The 25,086-nt window shown below is 36.8% G+C and overlaps 1 protein-coding gene across 3 annotated transcripts in view; it reads right to left on the minus strand.

Moving 5' to 3' along the window:
• Positions 1–22,414, minus strand: part of myo3a (myosin IIIA) — a 69,175-nt gene extending 46,761 nt beyond the window's left edge. The window contains exons 1-5 of one of the 3 annotated variants that reach the window (XM_028005869.1): positions 22,356–22,414; positions 10,389–10,572; positions 9,110–9,244; positions 1,264–1,368; positions 1,038–1,137 (exon numbers count right to left, since the gene is read on the minus strand). In XM_028005869.1, coding sequence (XP_027861670.1) covers positions 1,038–1,137; positions 1,264–1,368; positions 9,110–9,244; positions 10,389–10,556 — 508 coding nt within the window. In that variant the 5' untranslated portion in view covers positions 10,557–10,572; positions 22,356–22,414. Of the gene's footprint in view, positions 1–1,037; positions 1,138–1,263; positions 1,369–9,109; positions 9,245–10,388; positions 10,573–16,953; positions 17,393–22,355 lie in introns of those variants that run through there. The other 2 variants (XM_028005868.1, XM_028005870.1) reach the window with 2 other exon arrangements.
• Between the last annotated feature and the right edge of the window lie 2,672 nt (positions 22,415–25,086).

Raw genomic sequence — 25,086 nt, forward strand, 5'->3', positions numbered from 1 at the left:
CAACCAAATCTCAGCTCGACCAGCTGGGTTTACTGCTGTGTTCACTGTACAACGGCTGCTGGAAAAGACAAGTGTTTTACAGTTTACTTACCATCCAGAAGCCTCTTGCTGCATTCTTGTTGGTTGTGCAGGGGGCTCAACCTCTGCTTTTCAAAGATGTACTGCTGTATAATTGTGCATCTGTTTGCAGCCACTTTCACATGTGAGCGTAAACATTTAATTGGGCTCGTGGCCAGCAGCAGCTTACTTGGATTTAAAGTGAAAAGAGGCCCTAAAACAGCTCATTCAAAATGTCAAATATCAAAACAGAATTAAATGTAATATAATAGGTCAACTTTAATAAAATATCAGCAATTTAACATTGGCTATTTCCCTGGATGTTGCATTGTTGAAAACATTTGCAGTAAACAGTGGAAGCAGAAAGCTGCGATGGACTTGCTGCGCATTAGCGATTCCATTAAAGCCCCCTCCACTCCGCTCCTCTTCATATAAGAGCTGCACCCTCTGAGCTACAAGAAAAGGCTTTTAAGAGAAGGCCCACAATTAGCAGACAAAATGCAAACCTACACACAAGTTGAGGGAGGAGGTGGGGTGGAGTTTATTTGTAATGAAAACAGGCAGCTGTTTTTATTTTCCCCTTCCAGCGCCTGAAGAAAACTCGGAATGAGTAATCTGCTGTAAATTGTCAGAATCACTTTGCCTATCATGAGCCCTTCACTTTGGTTGCCTCATTTGGTTAAGAAAGCCAAAAAAGCAAATGAGTGAAAGCAGGGGAAGAATAGCAGCGCTGCCCTTTGCTGTCTGGGGAACAATAGTGAAGATAGGGTGTAATGAAAAGTGTAATCATCAGCCGCGTTGGCGAGCTGGTGTAATTTTGTTTCGGCCTCTCAAGGAAACTAATTGGCGTCGCCGTTTATTTGGCAGGCAGCTCCCAGTAATGGGTTTGACCTTCTTCCGTTAAATAGAGCCAGAACATGATTTGGGCGGATTAGTGCCAGAAAGAGACGTAACATTAAAGGATCTCTCTCTCTGCGTACCAAAGTCCACGAGTTTTATCCCTCCGTGCGTTGTCAGCAGGATGTTGTTGCCTTTCACGTCCCTGTGGATGGTTTTGTTGATGTGCAGGTGCTGCAGGCCCTGTGAATACAAGAGGTTAACTTTTTCTTGTTGTTCTTTTTGTTAAACACCTGTTGGTGTAATTACCCCATTTAGACTATTTTCCAATTTCCCTTCCCCCTCTTGCAAGCTAAAACCAACCCTCACCTTCAGAGCTTCATGCAAAATATAGGCAATAATGGCTTCCTCCATCCTCTCTCCTCTTTTCAGCATGCCTTTGGCCAAATCTGTCACAGAGCCGCCATTGCAGAGCTGAAAGGGATAAAAAGAAAATCTACAGTCGAGAGGACAAAACTCAACATGACTCAGCACGAATAGCTCAGCTTACACAACATTTTAAACCTACATGCGGAATATTTTACACAGAGAAGCAGCGAAGGAAGAAATCAGAAGATTTCACAGAGAGAAAAAGTAATTCTGTCAGTCTATGGAGGCTTATCTTCCAGAGTGAGCTTAGTGGGGGTGAATGTGCACAGTTTAATCTGAGCTTTAAACATGCAAACTGTCCTCAAATACACACTGTAAAATATACTTAAAGCAGAACTCTATATTAGTGATGAAAAATTGTAGGTAGAGCTCGATAAAGTTAAATTCAATTGGAAAAACAGAATCTAACTGACCATAATGTAACTAATGCAAACATACAAAAAACTAAAATATTACATAATGCCTGTAAAAATACAGAAATGTCAAGTATTTTATTGAATATATCGAATATTCCAGAACTGCACAGCATTTTGGGAGAGGTGGTGGAATCAACTAACTCACTCGCTCTTTGGTTGCCTAGCAACAACTTGCTGAGTAACTGCAGCAGCAGCAGCAGTTCAATGTCCCACCGTCGTGTTTCATAACTGCTTAAAAATAAAAAACAGGGGCGATGTGTAGCACTTGAATTCCACCTTTATGAGACAAAAAAGAAGCTAAATTTGTGGTTTTTAATTGACCGTAAGCCATAATCATCAAAATTAACACATTTAATGCTTAAAATACATCCAACTTTATGTAATGATCTATATGTCTGACTTTTAAACATAAATACATAGTAACTATTTACTTATACTTGAGTAATATTACTATGAACTGTTGCTACTCTTATCTGACTGAAATTTTTTTACTTGTGAGAGACACAGACACACTTACAGACCTCTTGTTTTTGTTGTTCTGATGTTACTTTATATTTTCTGATCTTTAGAAATTCATAAGAAACAGTAAAATCTGCATATTGTCACTGGAAGAACATTACCCTGTTCTGATATAAACATTACAGTAAGCATAATTTTTATATATTGCAATATAAAAATTATTTGAAAGAGTTTCTTCTGCCTGAATATGTTATTTTCTATTTATTTTTCTTTTAAATGCCAGAAATGGCACATAACTTTATATTTTGTCTGTTTGATGACATCATTTCAGGAAATTAAATCAGATTTTCTGATCTTTTCCTCAGTACATGAGCTGCCTTTCAACCAAATACTTTTTTACTCTTGAGTAATTTCTTGGAAAGCTACTTTTTTCTTTTACTAGAGTAAAAAGATGTTGAGTTAGTGCTACTTCTATTTGAGTAAAATGTTTGGCTAGTCTTATCCACCTCTGTTTTTAAATAATATTCTAATTCGTTGAGGTGCATCTGTCTCAACAGCATTTTTATACTGCAGCAGAATATTCCAGACAACAATTTGGCACCCTTATTGTGTTTGTCTGTGTTTTCTTTTTCTATACTGCAACGCTATATGGACTCTGCTGTCAATAGATATCTCTCTCTTGGAAAATTACAGAAAATTACCCTGTAGGTTGCCTTGGCAACAATAATAACCCCTAATTTGGGCCTGTCTTCAGGAGATGCCAAAGGTATAAGAGAAATAAAAACACAGAGGATGTCAGTCACTGTGCTGAGAGCTGAAAGTGTTGATTTTATGCTTCAATGCTTCTTGTACACAAAAATATTCACTAAGTGTGGCTTAAGAAACACTCTTCACGGAAAAATCAATCGTCTCTTCTGTCAGTTTGGAAAATATGTCAGTTTTAATGTCTATTTTTACCCATTACTGCACATTTACACATTTAAATGAATTTTATTCCAGTAGCGTTACTTTATGCATTGACACTAATTATCCATGCATTCATTTTCTGTCTGAATTGGAGCGACAATCTTAACGACTCTCAAACCTTCCCGTCTTCAGTCACACTGCAAAAACACAAAGTGTTTTTTTGTTTGTGTAATTTCTAGTGCACATATCTTAGTACACTTGAAATAAGGCAAAACTTTCTTAGAAAAAAATGTTTCATCCTTATATAGAAGCTTGTTTTAAGTCAATAATTTTAAAATATTAATTAAAAAAGTACCGGTTCCACTCGGAGATTGTTCCCCTTATAACAAGACATTTTTCCATGTTAGAAATGAAATAATTTGCCAGTGGAACTAGTACTTTTTTTTTTATTGATTTTTAAGAATTATTGACTTAAAACAAGCTTCTATGTCTTTCTGAAAAGTTACTTCTAAGTTACTTTTGTCTTCAAGTGTACCAAGATATTTGCATGAGAAGCTGTACAAAAATCCTTGGGAAGATTTTCTTTTTTGCAGATTTTTCTTGCTACCAAAGGTGGCTCTACTCAAGTTATTTTTGAAAAATGTGACATAAAAGCAAAATACTCTTTTCATAGTAGTTTTGTCTCTTTTTAGTTGCATTTTGTGAGAATTTTAGTCATTTTAGTCATCAGTTTTTGTGCTTTTCTTTCTTGTTAACCAGAACCTCCAGGCTTACTTTGTGAAATTAACTTCAAACAGAAACTTTAAGCCCAAACTCTCAGAAGTTCAGCCGCTTTCTAAAGTTAAATTTCCATTTATTTGCTGCTGCTGAGAGTTTCCGGCCTCGACTGAGAGCTGGCGTAAGTTTTTATCGCTCTGTGTAACGTCTGTTTTCTATCCATCTGTCAATCCGACTCTCCATCGGCGGCCCAGAGGGCCTTGCAGGATGGATGATTTGCACGGGCAGCTTGATCACTTCAGCTATCGGGCAATCTGCAGTCCAGCAGCGAATACCGCTGAGAGCTTTCACACAATTAGCCACACCTTACGTCACATGACGTGTAGCAGGGTTTGATGTTGACAATATTATAGACCTGAAGATTGTCAACATTTATTTATTTATTCTTTGAATTTATTTTGTTTAGTTAAGAAGTTGCAGACATTTATTGGTGTTTTAAATACTGGTGTCAAAAATACTTTATTGATCCCAGAAGGAAATTAAATGTTGTTGTCAAAGAGTTATTGTAGATATTGATGGCTGTTCAGTTATCTGCTGATTTTGTGATGTAGATCTGTGTATCATCTGCATAGTTATGATCTTAATACTTCTTATAACCTGTGCTAGTTGCTGTTGATTAGGAAAAACAGCTTCTTCTTTACATAAACATAATAAAGCACCAATAAATGCATGTCAATAACGACATGCAGAGCATTTCTCTTAATTCTTCGTGTTTAGTTTTAAAAATAGTTTATCATTAATTTGAAAGGATAATTTTCCACCCACATCTTCCTTTAGTTTTCACTGAGCTTTTAGTTTCAAAGAACACCGTGAATATTAAGTGGACCAGTCTCCGTTTCAAACCCGATCAGGTGCTTGTTTAGTCATGGAAATGAAGGCCGTCCATCAAAGACGAGCGAAAGAAGTGGATGAAACAAATCTAAAGATGAAACAAATTTAGTGCTTGTTTGATGTCTGCTTCCCAGTTATAATAAATTCAGATTGTGTGGGGGGGGTTCTTTATTTTTTATCTTTAATTTATCATAAATGACTGTAAGAAATGTGTTTAGAAAGCTGTATGTTGGATCACGTCCAGAGGAAAACAGCCCCATTGTTCCAGGAGTCTCGTCATTGTCACAGGTATCTACTTCCTGACAGTGTTTACTATAAAGTCTGAATGGGGATTAAACTTTTAACCCTCATTGTTAATTAATGTCCACAGAAGCAGAGAGGATGAGACGCTTACAGCTGATCTCATGCAGAATCATACCTGTTTCCTGTTTCTTTTTGTTTTGCTCATGTATTATTAACAAAGGATCGATAATTATAGCAGCATCTTCAAGTTTCTTTTGTGGCTTCCATCCACACATCCATACAAACATTCAATTTGTGTCAGCGTTTTGTTTTAACAATATCATAGATGTGAAGTTTGTCCAAATTTGCTTATTTATTCTTTGAATTTATTTTGTTTAGTCAATAACTTGTTTCTCCAGACATTTATTAGTATTAAGTTCTGTTACGCTGCTCTTGATAGTTGCTGGTTACCATAGCAACCAGTAACCGACAGCTCCGCCCCCTTTTTTCTGTTGCCGTCTGTAATTATGGTATATGTTAGGATTAGCTCTGTGTTTTCTTTACAAGTGTTATATTTTAACATATATTTTAGACAAATTCAACAACAGATATTTATAGTGTTGTTGACTTTTCCGGTAAAACGATTTTCCAAAGTTGTCAAAATGGTTGAGAAATATATTGTATATAATATCGGTAAATATCGGTTATCGCCCATAATAGCAATATTGTTATCGAATATCGGTATTGGCCCAAATTTTCATAATGCAAAAGCAATTTTTTTATAGTAACTGAACCTCTAAGATTGCAGCAAATTTCATTTTCGAGATTGAAAAGAATTTTAATTTTTTTTTTAATTTGATGACACAATAGAAGAAAAAAAGTGAACAATATAAAGTACAATAGGGAGACTTGGGGAAGAAATGAAGCGGTCTTTAAAATCTTGCCTTTTTTGACCCTATTAAATTCATCCTTTGATGCAACATTGGCCTCGCAAACGAAAAGCAAACCCAAATCAGCGTCTCACTTTCAATCACAGAACAAACGTCGCTCCTTTTTGCATCTCTTGGAAGTATTTCTAACCTCATTAAGCTTCCGCACATGAAAGATTGCTCATTTCTACACACATTTGCAATCATAAAGGAAGCGCTCCACAGAGTCAAAGCCAAAAGCTCCCAGACCTCAATGAAGCGGCTAACAAAGAAGAGGATGCGGTTCGTATGAATTCAGCTCATAATGAGCGGTCTGCCGCTAAAGGCTCCTCTCAGCGCTGCAAGAGGACCAAAATTACAGTTTGAAAAGGAGGAGCAGTAACCATGGTGAGTGACCAGCTCTCTTCATGCTTTCCTGTCATTTACCCCCTGAAATCCATGTGCAGCTACTTCACAGCACACACCCCTCAATACACAACACCAACACACACACTCAGTGAACCGTCAGGCAGCGACTTCAACCTCAGCACTCGCTGCCAGATTGAAACGTCTCACAAGAGAAATATGAAGCCAAGGAGTAAATAAAACAGACAGAAGGATGGATGGATGGACGGACGGAAGGATGTACGGATGGACAGATGGATAGACGATTGATGGATGGACGGACGGATGGATGGACAGATGGAACCATTGTAGCAGAAGTTGACATTTAGTCTTCCTTACTTCCAAGTTGGCCGCTCCGATCAGCCACCTTGTACCTGATTGGTGGTTCAGCCAATCAGGTACAAAGAAAATGAATGCTGCTCTCTGATTGGCTGCTTTGCAAATGGTAACCAATGTGTGTCAAATAGCATTGAAGCTTTCCAAGCTTCATTTTCTTTGAAATATTTTAGATAAGCTCTACAAAAATAAATCAAGCTTTGTTTTTATTTTGTTTTTGTTTGTTTGTTTGTTTGTTTTTTCAAAAATATATGCCGCCCCGCAGTCCATATTACCCTGGGTGTCAGGTCATATTCCTCACTTACCACCACTTACTTTAAGCAAACCTCAACTGATTAGGTGACAACTACCCTACAAAAAAAACAAATTCTGGTTTAGGATTTAATTTTTGTCTTTCCAGCATGTATTTGTTTTTAGAGTGAAGGAACTTGAAGGACCTCTACAAAGGTCTGGAGGAAGAACGGCGATGAAAAGGCAACGAAACACAAGACGGAAAGGTGAAAACCATCTGCTGGGCTTGCATAACACCACTGTTGTCAGAGCACAACCCTTTGGGATAGGATTACAAAAATATGGAAACTCTGCATCACAACCACTACAGTTCACAGAGCACGGTGGTTTACTTCTTTCTCACACCGGATCTGAGGAAAATATTGATCCGCAGAATTTGATGCTTGTATTAACGTTTTTCAGATTGGGCGCAACAGATTTACTCACATTTTAAAGCAAAGAGTTTGAAAAATCTGCATGAAGATCACAAAATAGAGCTCAGTTCCTGCTGCTTTCAACTTATTTTCAATTTCCAGAAACCACCTGATTTTTATCCAATCCCAAACCCTTGGAGATTAAACAGGCCCACAGCATCACAGATCCTCCACTGTACTCAACAGTTTATATTTTGTTTTACATAAAACCAACATTAAGACTCTCGTCTTCCCTCCCAGTTAACCAGATATCACTTAAAGAGCCTCCAATGGTTGCTATGGATACCACCAAGATGTCTGTTGCTGTCCTCCAACAGTAAGCACCCTTGATAGTCTGGTAGACTCAATTTGATTTGGGTCCAAAATTGCAACATTTGTTACATTTTCAGCTTTCACACTGCACTGTGTCAAACAAACCAAACTCTTTGAAAAACCTGTTTTCCTCCACTCCTCTGGTGGCGCTGCACCAAGAACTACAGAAGGAAACAACACAAAAACCTCTGAAGAAAACACTCAGAACCTCTGAGTACAACTTACTGTTTCACAAAATATAAACAAAAATGGAGTAGGGTCAGATTTGAGCAGTTTTAGGATTTCTATTTTGTTTTGGTAAAAGGCCACGACCCAAACCTCACAATCACGTTTTCTCATCTGAGTTCGACCTCAGTCCATTACACGTTTGGCTGTAACCTGACATTTAAGACACACCAGGAAGCAGGGGGTTTTTACTAGTCTGCTCTCTTTGACAAAAACAATCCTGTGGCATCCCACCAATCCTGAACAACAGCAGGTGCAGGAGCGTAAAGCCAATTGGACGTTTCAGCCTGAGCTGTAGTAAGGTAATCTGCAGACATCCCTGGTGAATAGAAATCCCTGCTCTGCTGCTCACAGCAAACCTCCTACCACATAATGTGAGCTGGCATGGGACCAGATCCCCCAGGTAGCCTGTAAGTAAACTCCTGGGATGCCAATGGTGGCTAAATCTCTTACATAATCCCCGTTCATTATGAGGCGCCGATGGAGCACGACGTACAATACAGGTCTGGTGATAAGTTGATTAATCAATAAAATACATTTTTGGTTTCTGAAAATGTAATTTTTGGAAAATCTGGATTTTTTTTCCACCCTTGCACTTTGTGGGTTTTCATATTTCAGAAGTGACGTCAGCGCTCCAAGAGCCGCCATCTTGTTTCATCAGCGTGTTTTACCGCTGTTGCATTTTGAACTCTTCGATGGAGAATTAGCACCAAGATTCCACTTGGGTTTTTTAACTACAAGAATAAAGTTGTAGTATTAGGAGGATAAAGTAGCAACTCTCACACAAAAAATAAAAAATAAAACAAGGAATGTTGAGCATCTTGTGAAGACGAGTAAATCCTTCATCTTTTATTATCTAAGCATCAAATTATTATCAATATCAGAATTTTGAGCAAACTGAGAAAAATAAAAAACCACACTACCAGGGCTAAGCTCTTTTCTCGTTAAAACAACTTTTTTTCTTGTAATTTTGAGAAGTTTTTCTGGTAAAATTGCATCTTTATTCTCCTAATATTATGACCACATTCTCAAATTAAGCAAAAATTCTTGCAGCCTGGACCTAATACTCCATTGTACAACTCACAGAAGAGATGATTGAATAAAAGCCACTTTTTGAAAATATTTTCTGTCATTGGTAATTTCTGTTTTAGAAAAGAAAGGAAAAATTCCATCTGGTATGGAAAAAATAAGAGATTTTAATTTTAAGCCACAACGCCCAGACCTGATACCATCAGACAATCATGTCCCGTCATCCCACCTTATCAAACCATTGTGTTGTTCTTACCTCCAGTACAAGCCACAACTGATCGCCACATTTCAGATCCTTCTTGTAAAACATCCCATAAAACTTGACGACGTTTGGATGGTCGGACAGAGCTTTGAGGATGTTGTATTCTGCCTCAATCTCCTCATCTATATCCTGCAAAACACAGATTTCTCATAATTACGGAACAGACACATTTTTACAACACATCTCAAATCCTTAAAATCATCACAAAACAAACAATTATCAACTTTCCGATGCAAGTTTTTAAAGCTATCATCAGGAAAGTGTATTTATACCTTATTTTGGGGATGGATTAAGGCTAAAAAATCTAAATGGGCCAGTATTTCTCTCAACTTTTATGAATATCTAATGTGTAATTTTAACACCAAACCTAGGTTACCTATATTTGAAGTATACATATCGATCCAATACAGAAAAACAACGCTGAACTGACTTAAAACATTTCTTTTTTTTAAACACAAACAAAAATTTACTGAATTACAAATTTAATTGATAACTCTGCACCAGTGCAGCACAATTAAATACACCAATAGCTACATAAGTTTGATCAAACATGTTGTTTAATTTGTGCAGTCAGAGCAATTAGGAGTACAACAGCCAATGTAAAATAAATAATAAAGAAACTGAAACTGACAAAAACCATAGGTTGACTAAAAACCTGTTTCCAAATAGTTCAGAAAGTGCAATTAGGAATCTTACATATAATGTAAAATAAATAATAAAGCATGACGTCGCTCAGAGTATAAAGCATAGAATTAAACTGAACAGATCCACCTTTACGGATCATTGTCACAATACACAACCTAAAACATTTTTTTATTGATTAAAATAAATATTAGTTCCACTGGTTGATTCTTACTTATTAAAATGCTATAATGTTTTAAGTGAAATAATCTGCCAGTACTATACTTTTTCCATCAATATCAACAAACTCCTATATGCTATATTTACGCTAAATGTTACTTGTAAGTTAGTTTTGTCTTATTTCGAGTGTAATAAGATATTTTCACTAGAAACTAAACCAAAAATACGTGGTAGAAATTAGTGTTTTTACTTCCTTTAGTCTTCCAGCACATACTAATTCTGGGCGCAATTTGGAGGTGTGTGTGCTTCTCTGTATTCCAGTTTTTAAGAATACAATGGTGTTTTTTTTGTAAGATTGAAAATCTAAGTCTATTCCACCAGCTGACAAGAAATTTATTTGGCTTATGGAAAAAAGAGCTATTGGATATAGGACATAAAGGTATTGCAGTAAACTTCCAAACTTACGACTCACATGAATGGGATCCAGTATCTTCACAGCTGCTTTGCTTCCATCCTTTTTGTTCAGAACCTTGTAGACTTTCCCGTACGTTCCTTTTCCGATTGTCTCAATGATTTCCCAGGTGTCGGTGGGATCCGGAAAGTTGTCGAAGACAATCGATTTTCCTGATTGTGGAAACATTTTCAGGAGAGATCTCCTGCACAACAACACAAAGCAAAACAAAAACCAACACAGATGAAGTTCTACTCTGGCAGAAGATGGAGGGGAATTCAGCGCAGATATCAAGAAAGAGTTTTAAGTTAAAACCAAAGTACACATGGGAAAAAAAAGTATTTCAACCAATATTTCAAATCTAATAAATGGCCATATCATAAATCAAACCATAAGTCATTGAAAGCCATCCGAACAAACCATCAAGCAAAATAACTTCATCAATTTTAGAATAAATGTTATTAAATGGGCAGTCTATGTATTTTCAGGACACATTGTACCATTTCATTGTATCCTTCAATTGTTATAAAAATGCTGCATATATAAATCATAACTTAAACAAATTTGACTTTGCATCATAAACTGCGTTTTAATTACAAATGAACGCAAAACTTTGTTGAGATTCCACTAAAGTTGAAAAAAATTGCAATAGGCTTGTTTCAATTGAATAAATCACACGTGAATAAGTTTGTTCATGTGACAAGTCATTAAAAGACATGATGCGCCATCATCCTTCTACCACTTCCTGTCGTCTTTTTCGTCTTTTCCATCAGTGGTAACATCCGATTGGTGATCATGTGACTCGTGATGCAGAAAAAGTGTTTCCATTGCAGTTTTGCGAAATACACTAATTTCGATGCATCTGAAAAACCACCTCGTAATAACGTGGAAACTTAGCAAATTTTTTTTCATAATTCCAATTTTCTCAATTATTTGTTCAATGAAAACAGAGCTTTGATGTATCTGATGCCTTGAAATTGGTCTCTGTCTCTTTAAGAAGCACCTGCTCTTTCTGACACTCCCTCTTCAACAAGTCATCGCAACTTGCTTCTCCATGCAGACATGCAGTTTCACCAGGTGCTTGCTAATTACTGCTGCCGCTAGTCTGGAGGAGCTAAGTGGGTGAGGACTGCTCTGTACCCTAAATGGATGCCAGTATAGATTAACGTATTACTCAAACATGCATGAATGAGTTAAAACAACACTCCTGGTATGTTTTTGAAGGAATAATGGATGTTATAATATGACATAAAGCTTCAGAAAGTTAATTTTGCATAATAGCCCTTCTTTAAAGCTGTCTTAAAACTGTAAAAGTTGTTTCTCAATGCTTCTAAATTGTAGAAACTTTGTTAAAACTGCATCCCAAAAGCGTGCAACATGTTTCTTGAAACTGTGTAAACCACAGATGTCAAACTCCACACAGTTTCTGATGTGTCTTTGCTCCAAAACAGCTGATTCAACTCCATATATCTTAAACTTCTGCAGAGGTTCTGCTTATAAATCAACATTTGATTCAGAAAACACGAAGAAAGAAAACATGACTTTGGTCACCTCTGGTCTAACTACTGTCAGTGAACTTCTTGAAACAGGAAGAACAGTCAGCTGTTAAAATCTTTGCTTCCAAAGATCCTCTAGCCTTTCAAAATGGTTGTCAGATTGTTTGTTTTATACCAATTCCAGAAGTCAAGCAGATTTGGAATGGCTTTTTTATTTGTTTTGTTTGTTTATTTGTGTCCACTAAGCCCCTTAACCGCGACCTATGACATATGAAGGCTCTTAAGCCCAATGAATAAACCAGTGTTGTGTCAAGGCATTATAGATAACTTCACAAATGGATTTTTAGACATTTCGGTGCCAGCAGGTTTTTTATCAACTCAGTTCAATTGATTCCTAAACAGCTATTAGCTAAAAACTAAAATATTGAAAGAATGACTATAAAATAGAACAAGAGAGTCTGGATGACAATAAGCAGTATTTAATGAAATAGGAGATGGCTTAAAACATTTGCACATTATTGTGGATAAGTAGGGGTTATTTTAGGAGACATCCAGCTTCTGGCTGTTATATAAGCAAGTCAAACACTCGATTTTAATTATATGCTTGACAGGTAAGATGCATATTTAGATGCAGAGAGCAATCAATTAATGCCACCTTTATTTTAAAAAAATTACTGGAAAATCCTCAAGACAAGAATAAAAATGTGAAATCTACAAATTTAAATGGTAAACTCAAGAAAAGAAGACCAACAAACAAAATAAAAACATTGCTTCGACCTTTACAACACTTTCAAATAAATAGATTTCTCTCAAGGGTATACATTTTTGTTTTGCTCTTAGATTCCCATCTATCAATTGTCTATTTAGAAAAAAATTGAATGTCTGAAAAGGTGACTCACACTTACTTACATTATTCTCCCAATTTGAAATGAGACATTTTGAAAATTAATCCATTTCTGAGCGAAAGGTTAGCAGTGTTGGGCTGGGCCGGCCTGGCCGTGAGTGAAAACTGCAGAGGAGGAGCTAACACGGGAGCTAATCTCACCAGCAATTCCCCTGCTTCTGGGCTGCCATTGGAAACCTTCAGTAAGTAGTAGGAGCTGCAGCGGGATTAACAGGAATTAGCCTGCATTGCAGCATTGAGCCTTTCCCCATATAGACACCCATTCATATGGGGAGGAAAGCAGTTCAGCATGCATTGCAGCAAAAGGCCATCTGGATGTCCAGATATCTCCTCCTTAAAGGAGCAAAACTCAAATTTTGAATATGTTCCATTTGGGTTCTACTGCTTCTAAAAACAACTCAAGCATTTATAAGTTTGGCAACAACTTATTAATTTTTGTTGTTTAAAAATCTTTCAATTGCTAAAGCCACATTCCGCTGTTACCTGGAAACCCCAGCCAAGCTCAGTTCCGTTACCTAGCAACCCAAGTGGAGCTCAAGCGTGTTTTCAATTCCAAAATACTTTATTGATCCCAAAGGGAATGTAAATATTGCTGTAACTCGTCTTAACTCAAGATTCTTCAAAGAGTTATCGTACATGGTGATGGCAGGAAAAATCTCCTCTAGCAGTCTGTATTACAGCGGCTTTGAAGAAGCCTCTCACTGTTTCACCGCTGTACACGGTTCGGCAATATGAACGTAGAATTTTATTACAATATTTTGTGTTGCTATTATGATCATATAGATGAGTAAAAAGCTATTTATTATTTATTTTTTAGTTAACTGTGACTGGCACAGCATTTATAGCGCTGCAAACACAAATATTGGTCTTGGAAAAACACTCCCTTGTGAAATAAACTTCAGGATGCCACTTTCTTAAGGGAGTGTGATTTATATCACTAAACTGCACATAGTAACTCCATCCATCCATTTTCTGTTCACCCTTGTCCCTAATGGGGTCGGGAGGGTTGCTGGTGCCCATCTCCAGCTACGTTCCGGGCGAGAGGCGGGGTACGCCCTGGACAGGTCGCCAGTCTGTCGCAGGGCAGCACATAGTAACTGTATTTAATATTTTTTTTCAAACTTACTGACCTTTACTGGTGCTTTTGTGGAACAAATAGTGGAGAAAATAGTAAAAAAAAATATTCCTTATCATTTTCAGATTTGATTTAACATCATTAAATAAAATTTATTGAGACAACAATAGATCCAAATTCTAATTATGATCAGACCACTTTCACACTAAATTATAAAAGATACGATAAATGCCCACCCTTATGCACTGTACAATGGCTGCTGGAAAATAATAGTGTTTTGTTGTTGACGTAGTTTTCAGAGACCACTTACTGGATACTTCATGGTTGTGTGGGAGGCTCTACTAATGCTTTTCAAAGATGTACGGTTGTATAATTGCAAATTTGTTTGCAGCCATTTTCCTCTGTGAGTGAGTTGGGGGGCATGGCCAGCAGCACCCTTTTGGATTTAAAGTGACAGAAGCCCTAAAACACCTCATTCTAACAGGAGTTCAAAATAAAATAAAATCTCATTATCTAAGTATAATTTTCTGCAAGAAAATAAAATGTAATGAACATGTTTTTCAGGCTAGCATACATCTATGCTAACTTGCTCAAGGAAGCATAAAAGGTCATAAGCAAATTATGATCACAATGATTCAAATATAAATACATCTGTGGATGTAGGAAGATAAAACTAACCGATTATCTATCAGAAATGTCGCCAGCCTTAATCTGCACAGAGCAATTAGACTCCTATGATGTGAATCCCTGTGCAGGTATTGTGCAGCACTGAGCAATCTGTGGACGTCTTCCATAATGCATCACTGCCTCTGCATATGTCAACACGCTTTGACACATGAGACAGGAAGACGAAACCCGAAGACTCACACTGGACACCTCCAACCAGAGCACAAGCAGGCTGCAAGGAAATAATCCCTCAGAGAAGACTGCGTGTGTGTGTGTGTGTGTAGGGGGGTGTGTGTGTGTGTGTGTGCGTGTGTGTGCGTGTGTGTTTGTGTGTGGGGGTGTGTGCGGGGGTGAGTGTATGTGTGTGTGGGGGGTAAGGGGGGTTATCTAACCCTGTATGCCCTGCAGCGCTGGCTGGATGTCGCTTTTCATTAACTGTGTTGGGACGTGGCATTAACCAGAGCCTGTGTACAAGTGCACATATAATGAGCTACACATGTAAGGCTCAGCTTGTGTCTCTTGTATAAACAGACACAATTGGGCTTTTTAAAACAACAATAAAAGATTTTAAAACGTATGAAATATGGACTGTGCCACTGCTGCTGTAGCAAGAGCTCCTGGTTCAGTGGTTGTGTTTTAAACTGTCTCTTTGTGTTTTTGGACAGAGCCATTGATGGTATATTGCTGTTATTAACTGATTTACTCTTTAGGCCTGGATTTGAAAGATTTCAAATAAAGAATGCTAAATTGTGTGAGCAAATAAATGTAACTTCTTCATTTTCCTTTTTATAGAAAGTACTCTCATTGGTGGAGCTGTTGCCATGAATTGTTCGCACTCTTTGTTTATCTTTTTGTGATAAACAGTGTTTTACCACATATTCCCACAGACATTTTAATCAAACTTTACTTTGTTAGTGTAGAAAGTCCGGTTTGTTTAGGGAGCACCAATAAGAACTCGCCATTTTTGCCTGGGCTTGATTAATTGTCAACTAATTTAGTAATCAATTAATTGTTAACTACGCACGTAAAAAGAAAAGACATATCTGAGCAGTAATTAAACCAAAACTGTACAAAAATCTAATCAAATTGTGGACCAAAACTTCAATCTCTGGTTCATTTACAAATTTCAGTCTGAGTTTGGTTGACGTGAACTCTGGTGCAGTTTGAATGCACATGTGAACGCCAAGCGAACCTGAGATGGCTCCAAAAGAAGGAAGCAAACTATAGTGCAGGGCATTCTGGGTAAACAAACACGCTAAATTAGCGCTAACGGGAGAAACAGCTTGTGGTCTTTTACCAAAATAGAAATCCTTCAAACACTAAAACCTGACTCTCATTTTTGTTTACATATTGTGAAGAAGGAAGTTGCGCTTAGTGTCTTCTTCAGAGGTTTTTGTGTCATTTCCTTCAGTTGTTCTTGATGCAGCGCCACCACAGGCGAGGAGGGAAACAGGTATCTCAATTAGTTTGGATTGTTTGACACAGTGCAGTGTGAAAGCAAAATGCACCAACTCAAAATGTTGCAATTTTAATCCCCAATTAAACCGGACTAAATACATTGACTATGTCACGTATTTAGCTACGTCTCTATCTCCAGATGGAGCTATTACACTGTATAAACAGATTAAATAGCACAGTTTTTCAAAATGGATAAACAATGCATTGTTTAATGCATAAACAATGCATTAAACATTGCATTGTTTAATGCAATGTTAAACAATGCTTTTATGCAATAAAAACAATTGCATCTGTGTTTAGTTTTGGAGGAAGCCATTAATAAAACGTTAGCTGTGATTTAGTGTTTAATTTCTTTGTATTTCTTGCTTATAGAAGATACTGATAGCCAAATGCTTCAATATTTAGCTGGTTCTCTCTTGTTTTATATGTCTTTCAGAAGAGTGCTAGAGCTAACCAGACTCATGTTGATTAATAATATAATGTTTATATTATTATAAGTATTTGGATAGAAATAACACATAATTTTCAGATCACTTGGCATAAGAAACATCTGCAAGCAAAATTAACTTTAACTCCTTTTAGTACAATAAAAAATGTTCAATTTATCACATATTGACAAATAAAATCAGACCAAAGTGATGTTAAATGCAACGGTAAACATATTTTAGAATAAAAGATTAGCAGTTATTTAATTCTGAATAGTGGTCAAATTTATATTACTACTATCACTTGATTCAAATATTAAGACCAAGATTAATTTACTGACCTTTGACGGTTGGAGTTGAGAAAAATAATATTAATAAAGCAAAGAAAGTCACCAAGACAGTTGGAAACAAACACTGTAAGCATGCAGTTCAGCTGGGCCACTCCCAGTACTTGCAAATAAGGAATCCAAATGAAGGAGGTATGGACGAAGAAAGAAAGGAAAACATGCGGCTTGCCAAAAAATACACAGATATATAAGTTTAAAAAGATCAGCATACTTACAGTTTTTTAAGTGATTCAACATGCTAGCAACGCATGGGTCCTTCTTTATATATTAGAGATCAAAACTAAGGTGAGCATATTTGAGTTATTAGATTCCAGTAATTAGCTTAAGTAATTGGTTAGCATGTCGGCTGATTCTGATAAATTAGCCCGGCGGAAGATAAGCTAACAGCAGCAGCAGCAGCAGCAGCGAGTCAGGTGTAACAGGCCATGACTGCACACGGAGTGTCCCATTACACCGGGGGCCGGTGGCGGCGGGAGGCCGGGCCGGGCCGGACCGAACCGGACCGGAGAGTCCGGCTAACAGGGCTGCTGTTTAACCCCGCTAACACACCGGATACTCCAGGAGGATTCACCGTTTCTGGGTGTGGATGGAAATAAGTTGAGAATAGAAGAAGAAGAAAACGTGTTTACAGAATTACACTCCATGGGCAAAATATAAATGTCATATATACAGATAATGAAAATAAAATCCTAGAATAAGGTTTAGAGAAATTGGAATATTTTACTGGATGAAGAGATGGGTGAAAAAATTGATTGATTGATTCATTCATTCATTCATTAATGAACAGGTGAAAAAATAGATGGATGATGAAAAAGTGGATGAATGGGTGGATGGAAAAATGGTGGAATGGATGGATATAACCAATAAATAGATGAAAAACGGATGGATGGATGGATGGATGATAAAAGTGGATGGATGGACGTAACCAAAGGATGGATGGATTAATTGATGAAAAATGGACAGATAGATTTATGAATGAATGGAAAGTCCAATGCCACATTATAATCAAACCACTTTAACACACTGAAATGATGACAACCAAAGACTTTTGCTCAGTCTGTAAATTGGAACCTTTGTAATAAAACAATGTATGACAGAATATAACAGCATAGTAATTATGAAAAACTGCCCGTACCAGTGTTTTGACTGAAATTATCCTTGAAATAAGGTGATTTTTCCCTTCAGTTGTCTTATTTGTTTACATTAATGACACCCTTAATCCGACAAAACTTTGCTCAATTATCGTTCTCCCTGTGTGAGCGGGGAAAGCGATTCATGCAACTCTGGTTTCCTTTCTGCAAATGATTGATTCTGCTCAAACTATCAGAAACAAATTGCTGTGCCAGTGAAGCTGATAATTCATCATTCGGACTAACAGATGGCACCATGATTATTTCCCCCCCAAATACCCTGAAGCATGTCCTTTCAAACCAAACTCCAACCAGAAAAATCATGTAAGATGCTCTTAGGTAATTGGTGTCGACTCGATTCAATATTTTTGGTTTAATCACTAAAGAATTTAACGTTAGATGAAAAATTGGTCAAATGTCTTAAGCTAGCCCATTCAAAATCACAGCCTCTCAATTATTTAACTCATTATTCTACTTATCCTGATTAAAAGAGAAGTCAATAGTTGATCTCAACACAACATTCAGTGAATTATAACTACTTTAAGGTCAAAAAGTTAAAACTAACTCAGAAAAAAGGTTGCAGTTGATTATAACCACATAATTTTACTGAGAAAGGAGAATATCACATCATCAGCATAATAATGAAAACAATTTTCCTAATAATTATATTAAAGTCCTTTTATTTACTAAACAGAGAGACTAGGATGTCGTTAGCGTAGAAACAGAAATACATTTTCAAACAACAGACCCAAAGACAAAAATATAGTGTGAATACCAAAGGACTGAATACACATCCTTGTGGAACACCACACCTATTGAAATGGGCTGCAGGAGAACATTGCACTAACTCACATGTGTCAAACTCAAGGCACATGGGCCAAATCTGGTCCACCGCAAAATTTTATGTGGCCCTCTTTGAATTGAATAGAATATTATTTTGTCAATCAAATCACAGCAGTTTTATGTGTAATCTAACAAATTATATGAAGGTGGCAGATGTTTGAATTTAATTTGAAGATAATCTCATAAAATGATTGAACATACTTAATATTCATTAATATTTTAACAGTTTGTTATTAGGTAGTTTTATCAATATGTTCTCTTTAAAAATTGCAGTCTGTGACTTTTATATATAAAAAATGTTTTTTTACATGTTTATATGAAACAGATAATCTGTGAAAAAAATCAATTTCATCTGCCTTCTTCCAGTACTATTCAGAAACAACCAATCAGAGCCAGGAGGCAGATCTTAGCGCTGCCAGTCACCTTTCTCTCTGCTACGATGCAGCTAGCACACCTTGTTGTGAATGCTAATGCTAGTTAGCATGGCCACCGATGATGGCAGATTGACAGTTTTCCTGTAATGGTGAGTTTTTCTCTATGATTAGCATTAGTGAGTACACACCGCTGATTGACAGCGCTAAGACCCGCCTCCTGGCTCTGGTTGGTTCATTTCTTCAGACAGCAATAGTGGCTCAGAGACTGATTATCTGTTTCATAACAAACTGTCACTATGGTGACAATTGTAGCAATTATGTAGAAAACTGGAGCTTTAACTGTAATAATTTTTATAATAATAATAATAATGACATAGTTATCAGCTCCAGAACCTAAAATGGAAAGGAGCCATGAAAGTAAGACAAGAAGAAGACTTTAGACACAGAAGAAGAAACCAGACAACAGTCGAGTCAGAGTGCTGCTCCCAATCCTCATAGAGGATAAACACTGGACAGCGTCTCATCAATAACTTCGCTTCAGGGAACCTCTGTTTCTACTGTAATAAATTTGGAGAACAAAGATGTCTTTGTCCATTAACACCAGTTTGCTATCATTTCTCCTGTATTCACACCCCCAGCCATCCCTGTTGACCCCGGCTCCCATCTGTGTGGGAGCGGCCCGGCGTATCTGGCATGACTCCTCCAGGCTCCGACGACTGCAGAGCTCCAACCTCATTTCCTGCTCTGCTGCTTTACAAATGGCTCATGAACGCTGGACTCAGACCAAGGATGGAGATGCACTGACGGCTATGCTAGCTGCATGATTAGAGCAGACAAAGGTCCAGACTGGTGTACAGAGCCTCCCTGCCCCCACCTCATTATTTAACCTGTTTATATTACACGGTTGTCAAATGTTGATGCTTTGACAGAGCTTCATGGGTGCTGATGATGTGACACAGGGCCATATTTGGGCTTCACATGAGGTTTATGAAGAGGAATTTGGTAATTAATGGCGTGTATAGCTACTATATACCAATAATAATGCATTACTCTTCATTTTATATGTTAATAGGCACCAAAAAACATATTCATGAGTAGAAATTGATAGTCAAATATCCAAGTTCAGGAAGTGTCCTTGTATTTCTCACAGAGTACAAAGAGAACGCACCATTTATAGTTATGGGTATGTAGATATAGTCAGCAAATCAATAAAAAGAAGGAAAATGTTTTTTTTTTTTTTATCAAAAAGCACCAATAAGAACTCACCATTTTTCCCTGGGAATAATTAATTGTTCAAAGGATTAATCAGATTGATTGTGATTAAACGATTATTGAAAAAATCATCAACTACTCTACTAATTGATTAATTGTTAACTACAGGCGTAAAAAGAAAGAACATATCTGAGAACTACAAAAAAATAAACTGGATTTATTTTGGGCAGCGTCATTGGTTTCTGGTTCCTGGTAGAATTTAAACAAATGATCCGATTAATTGTTAACTGGAGTAAGCAAACTGAAAAAAAAGGAAATTTGCTGAAAGACCAACATTGTCAAAGCCATAATTAAACCAAAACTGTGCAAAAAAACTAAACTAGCTTCACTTGACTGGGTCACTGGTGATGCTGCAGTTTCCAGTTCATGGCAGATATTAGACTCTGTGGTTCCTGTTAGGGATTACACGATTTATCAGATTAATCTTGATTAATCAATTATCTAAAGAATCGTCAACTCATTTAGTAACCGATTAATTGTTAACTAGAGTATACAGAAGTACATTTGCTGAAAAAACAATATATCTGAGCAGTAAACTGTACAAAAAAACTAAACTAGGTTCATTTTAGACAGGGTTTCTGGATTTCCAGCAGTTTCTAATTTATGGCAGACTTGTGATTGCGATTAGGGCTGTAATGATTAATCCAATTAATCATGATGAATCAATTATTGAAATAAACGCCAACTAATTTAGTAACCAATTAATCGTTAACTGAGAGAAAAATAAGGCTATTTTATGAAAGAACGATATATCTGAGTTGTAGTTCAGCCAAAATTGTACTAAAAACTAAACTAGCACCCCTTTTTAACAAGGTCACTGGTTTTCTAGCAGTTTTCAGTTCACTGCAGACCTGAGACTCTGGTTCTTGGTAGAACTGAAACGATTAATCATGATTAGCCAATTATTGAACTAATTACCAACTAATTTAGTAACCAATTAATCATTAACTGGAGTATACAGTCTCAAACGTATGGCTATTTGATGAAAGAACGGCATTCTCAGAGCTGCAATTAAGCCAAAACTGTACAAAAAAGATGTTTTGCATTTGAGATTAAAAAAAATGTTTGTAAAAATGTTTTACCCAGAATTCCTCAAGTGACATACTTTTATCTTCACCTCCTATTAAACATTTTTTGCTACTCAAATATTAATCCATAAATGTAAAAATAATCAATAAATCAGTCTGAAACTGTACTGATGTTAAATCAAACAGAAAGGTGATGTTAAAGAGTCTGTTTAGCTGCAGATCCTTTTACTACAAATGATCAAAACTAAAGGAATCCTCTGTTGTTGAATTCTAGGCAATACATTTTTTAATTTAAAGGAAATTAATTGTTTATTTGCATTTTAATGCCTCTCTAATATTCTATAAAACACTCCCAAATAAAAAATCTGTAGACTGTGACCTTTTTTTTTTTACCCAATTAACTGATTAATTGTTAGAATGTTTTATTAATCAATATCTAATTTAATCGTTGCGGCTCTAGTATCCAGATATATCTTTTCTCTATGAAAAAATTGCATAAAGTGCCAAACCTGGTCCTCTCTAGTTATAATCTCTTACCACAAATCTTTGAGTTACGTGAAATATCAGGCAACTCAGCATGGCGTATGACACATTACATAAACCGTTAATAAGCTTAATTTCCTGACAGGTAACCTACATACTGCTGTAGAAAAAACACTCCAGGAAAAACAGTATTTGCTCTGACTGATGCCTCGGCACAACGTGTCATCTTACAACACACACAGGATGGGGACACGATTCAGTAATCCTCCTGCAAAGCTTAAGCTGAACCTAGTTTCCCTTTAACAGTTACAAGGTCAAACCTGATGGCACATTTGACTAAAGTTAAATATCTTTGCACATAATTACATAATATAACTGGTTTGATTTTTATGCAGAATATCCTAGAAACCTGAATAGTGACTCAAATGCTCATAAAACACTGAAAGCAGTGATATTTTAGAACAGTTTTATAAAAACAGTGTCTTACCTGAGATGAAAGGCGCCGCTCTCAGACGTGTTTTCAGCCCAGCTCCTCTGACAGATGAAACGCTGGGAATCAGAACACTAATATAAGGCTTGAGGACAATTATGTTGTTGAAACTGAAGTGGTTCTGGACTGGCGAACAAGTAGTTCAGCTTTGTCTCATCAGGCCCTCGCACTGAACCCTACACTGTTATCATAAATGTCTTCACAGTGTCATTTGGTACAGCAAGTGTTTCCATTAAAGCTAACTGGATTCAAATTTTGTCATTTTTTAAAAATAAAATGGTAAGCCTTTGGATTGTAACCACACTTGAATGATTAAAAGAGAACAAATTAGGGAAAATTCATATTTTTTTTCATATTTTTATGTTTTTCATTTGGTTCTAAAAAAAAAAAATTCCAACGCTTAAAAAAACACACAGAGCCATTTTTGGCAATAACTTAATGTTCTTTGGTATCCGGAAAATGAGACGTTTCAAAAACCTCCAGATTGCTGAGTCACCTAGCAACCCCAGCCAAGCCCAGCCTGTTACCTAGCAACCAAAACCGAGCTTCCGGAATGTTTGGTCAGCTGATTTTACCTATGTATCTGCTTTAAAATGGCTGCTGGAAAAGACAAGAGTTTTGTTGTTGATTTACCATCCAGAAACCACTTGCTGCATTCCTGAGGGTTGTGCAGGAGGCTCCACTTCTACTTTTCAAAGATGTACAGTTGTATAGTTGTGCATTTCTTTGTAGCCAGTGTAAACATTGAATGTGGAGGTGTGGCCAGCAGAAGCTTATTTGGATCTAAAGTGACAAGAGGCCCTAAAAGAGACTAAAATCTCATTATCTAAAAATGATTTTGTACACAAAAATGTTTTGAACATGTTTGTATCACACATAGATGTATCCTAACGTGTTCGAGGAAGCATAATATAACACCTTTAAGCTTTTCCTTTTGCATTTTGAGGCGACATTGCGACCTGAAGGACACTCTGCAGTTCATTAAGGCAGATTGATTGACTGATAAGGGCATTGATCTGTGTTGTCTGACACTCTGTGAATGCAGCATGCCCAAATCAATGTTACCGCTGCAAAACCCCCTAAGTTTTAGCAAATATTTTTGGTCCAGTTTCTATTGCAAATATCTTAGCACACTTGAAAAATGATGAGACAAATTCACAAAGAACTTTTTAACAAGATATATGAGCTCATTTTAAGTCAATTATTCCTGAATATGGGAAAGACGTGCTAGTTCCACTGGCAGATTATTTCACTTAAAACATGAAAAAAATGTCTAAAAATATTTGGTAGTGAAACCAGTATTTATTTTAAATCAATATTAGATGTACTCAAAATTATGTGGAAATGTTGTTATTTTAAGGACAAAATGATAATAATTTATACAAGTCACAAAAAAATAACAAAATCAGGTAAAAGAAAATGTTTCCACATCAGTTTGTTTTAATAAAAAACGTATAAAAATTTAACACAAACTGCAGGTGTGTGTCTGTATCTGGTGATTTTCTGGTTAAAACATATTTGTTTTTCATTCGGTGGGTAGAAAACCCAGAAATTTTACTCTAGCAGAAGTAGAAATTCTTCATAATAAAATTACTCAAGTAAACATAAAAGTAATCCTAAAAGTATTTTTTTTTTTTCAAAAAAGCTTCTCAAGTAAATGTAATTGAGTAAAGTCCAATATTAAGGAATAATTGACTTAAAACAAGCTCTTATATGCTGCTAAAATGTTCTTGACATGCACTAGAAACGAGACAAAGACAGTCAAATTTTGTGTTTTTGCAGTACAGCCTCCTGTACCTGAACGCACCCTGCTGCGTTAGCAGGTAAATTCTCATGTAGGTCACACAGAGAGACTTTAAACGCACCCCTCGTCTCATCTGGTTGCTACAGCTCCACATTCACGCAGTAAAAACATTGTCCTTCTGTGTTTGCTTGACCAAACACGCTGAGAGCGGCCAGTGGAGCGACGGCAGCGCGTCAGACCCAATCAGCAGAAATCAGAGAACACTTGAAGGAGATTTAAGGAGGCGCTGCTCTGATTGTTGATGCTCCAGTGATGCAGATCCTTGGACGGCTCTGCTCTGCCGCAGCCAAGCCAGGCGCCGCCTGTGAAGACTGATTGAATAAGGCCACTGATGATGCTATTGTGTCCGCAGTGACGTGACGTGAATGACTGACGGGCCCGTGGTTTGCGTCAATGGCTGGGCATTGTGGCGAAGCGCCGGACCGTGACTTCCCCAGCTGTCTTCTATAGGGCATCATGGGCAAATGAAATGAACATTTGGAATGCACAGTTGATATAAAGATCATTAGGCTATCATTACCAGAGCCGTGTAAGTGCGATGCGCCATTTTGGCACTCCTTTCTTCGGCTGACCGAACGACCTTGCACTTTATGTCGACAGGCTTTGCTGCTGCTTTGTTGTGCAAGTTGCACAGTTTGCAGTCTGTCCACTATGCGACGGAAAAAAATCCTCATTGTTTGAATACAAACATATACAATAGATGAACCTATCAATTATTCTTACGATTAATCAGTTAATCGGATAACCAAATTGGTCCATTCTGCGTATTTTTCACTTAGCCACTTTAGCTTTTTTATATACAATTCTAGAAATAAATTATTAAGACTTTTTCATAAAGCTAGATGCTATTAGAAGTTAGAAAAATAAAATGGTAAAATTATGGGCTAATGACTTGAATTTATTCACAATTTTTCTGTTTCTGTT

The sequence above is a fragment of the Xiphophorus couchianus genome, chromosome 21, assembly GCF_001444195.1.
Source record: "Xiphophorus couchianus chromosome 21, X_couchianus-1.0, whole genome shotgun sequence".
NCBI classification, from domain to species: Eukaryota; Metazoa; Chordata; class Actinopteri; order Cyprinodontiformes; family Poeciliidae; genus Xiphophorus; species Xiphophorus couchianus.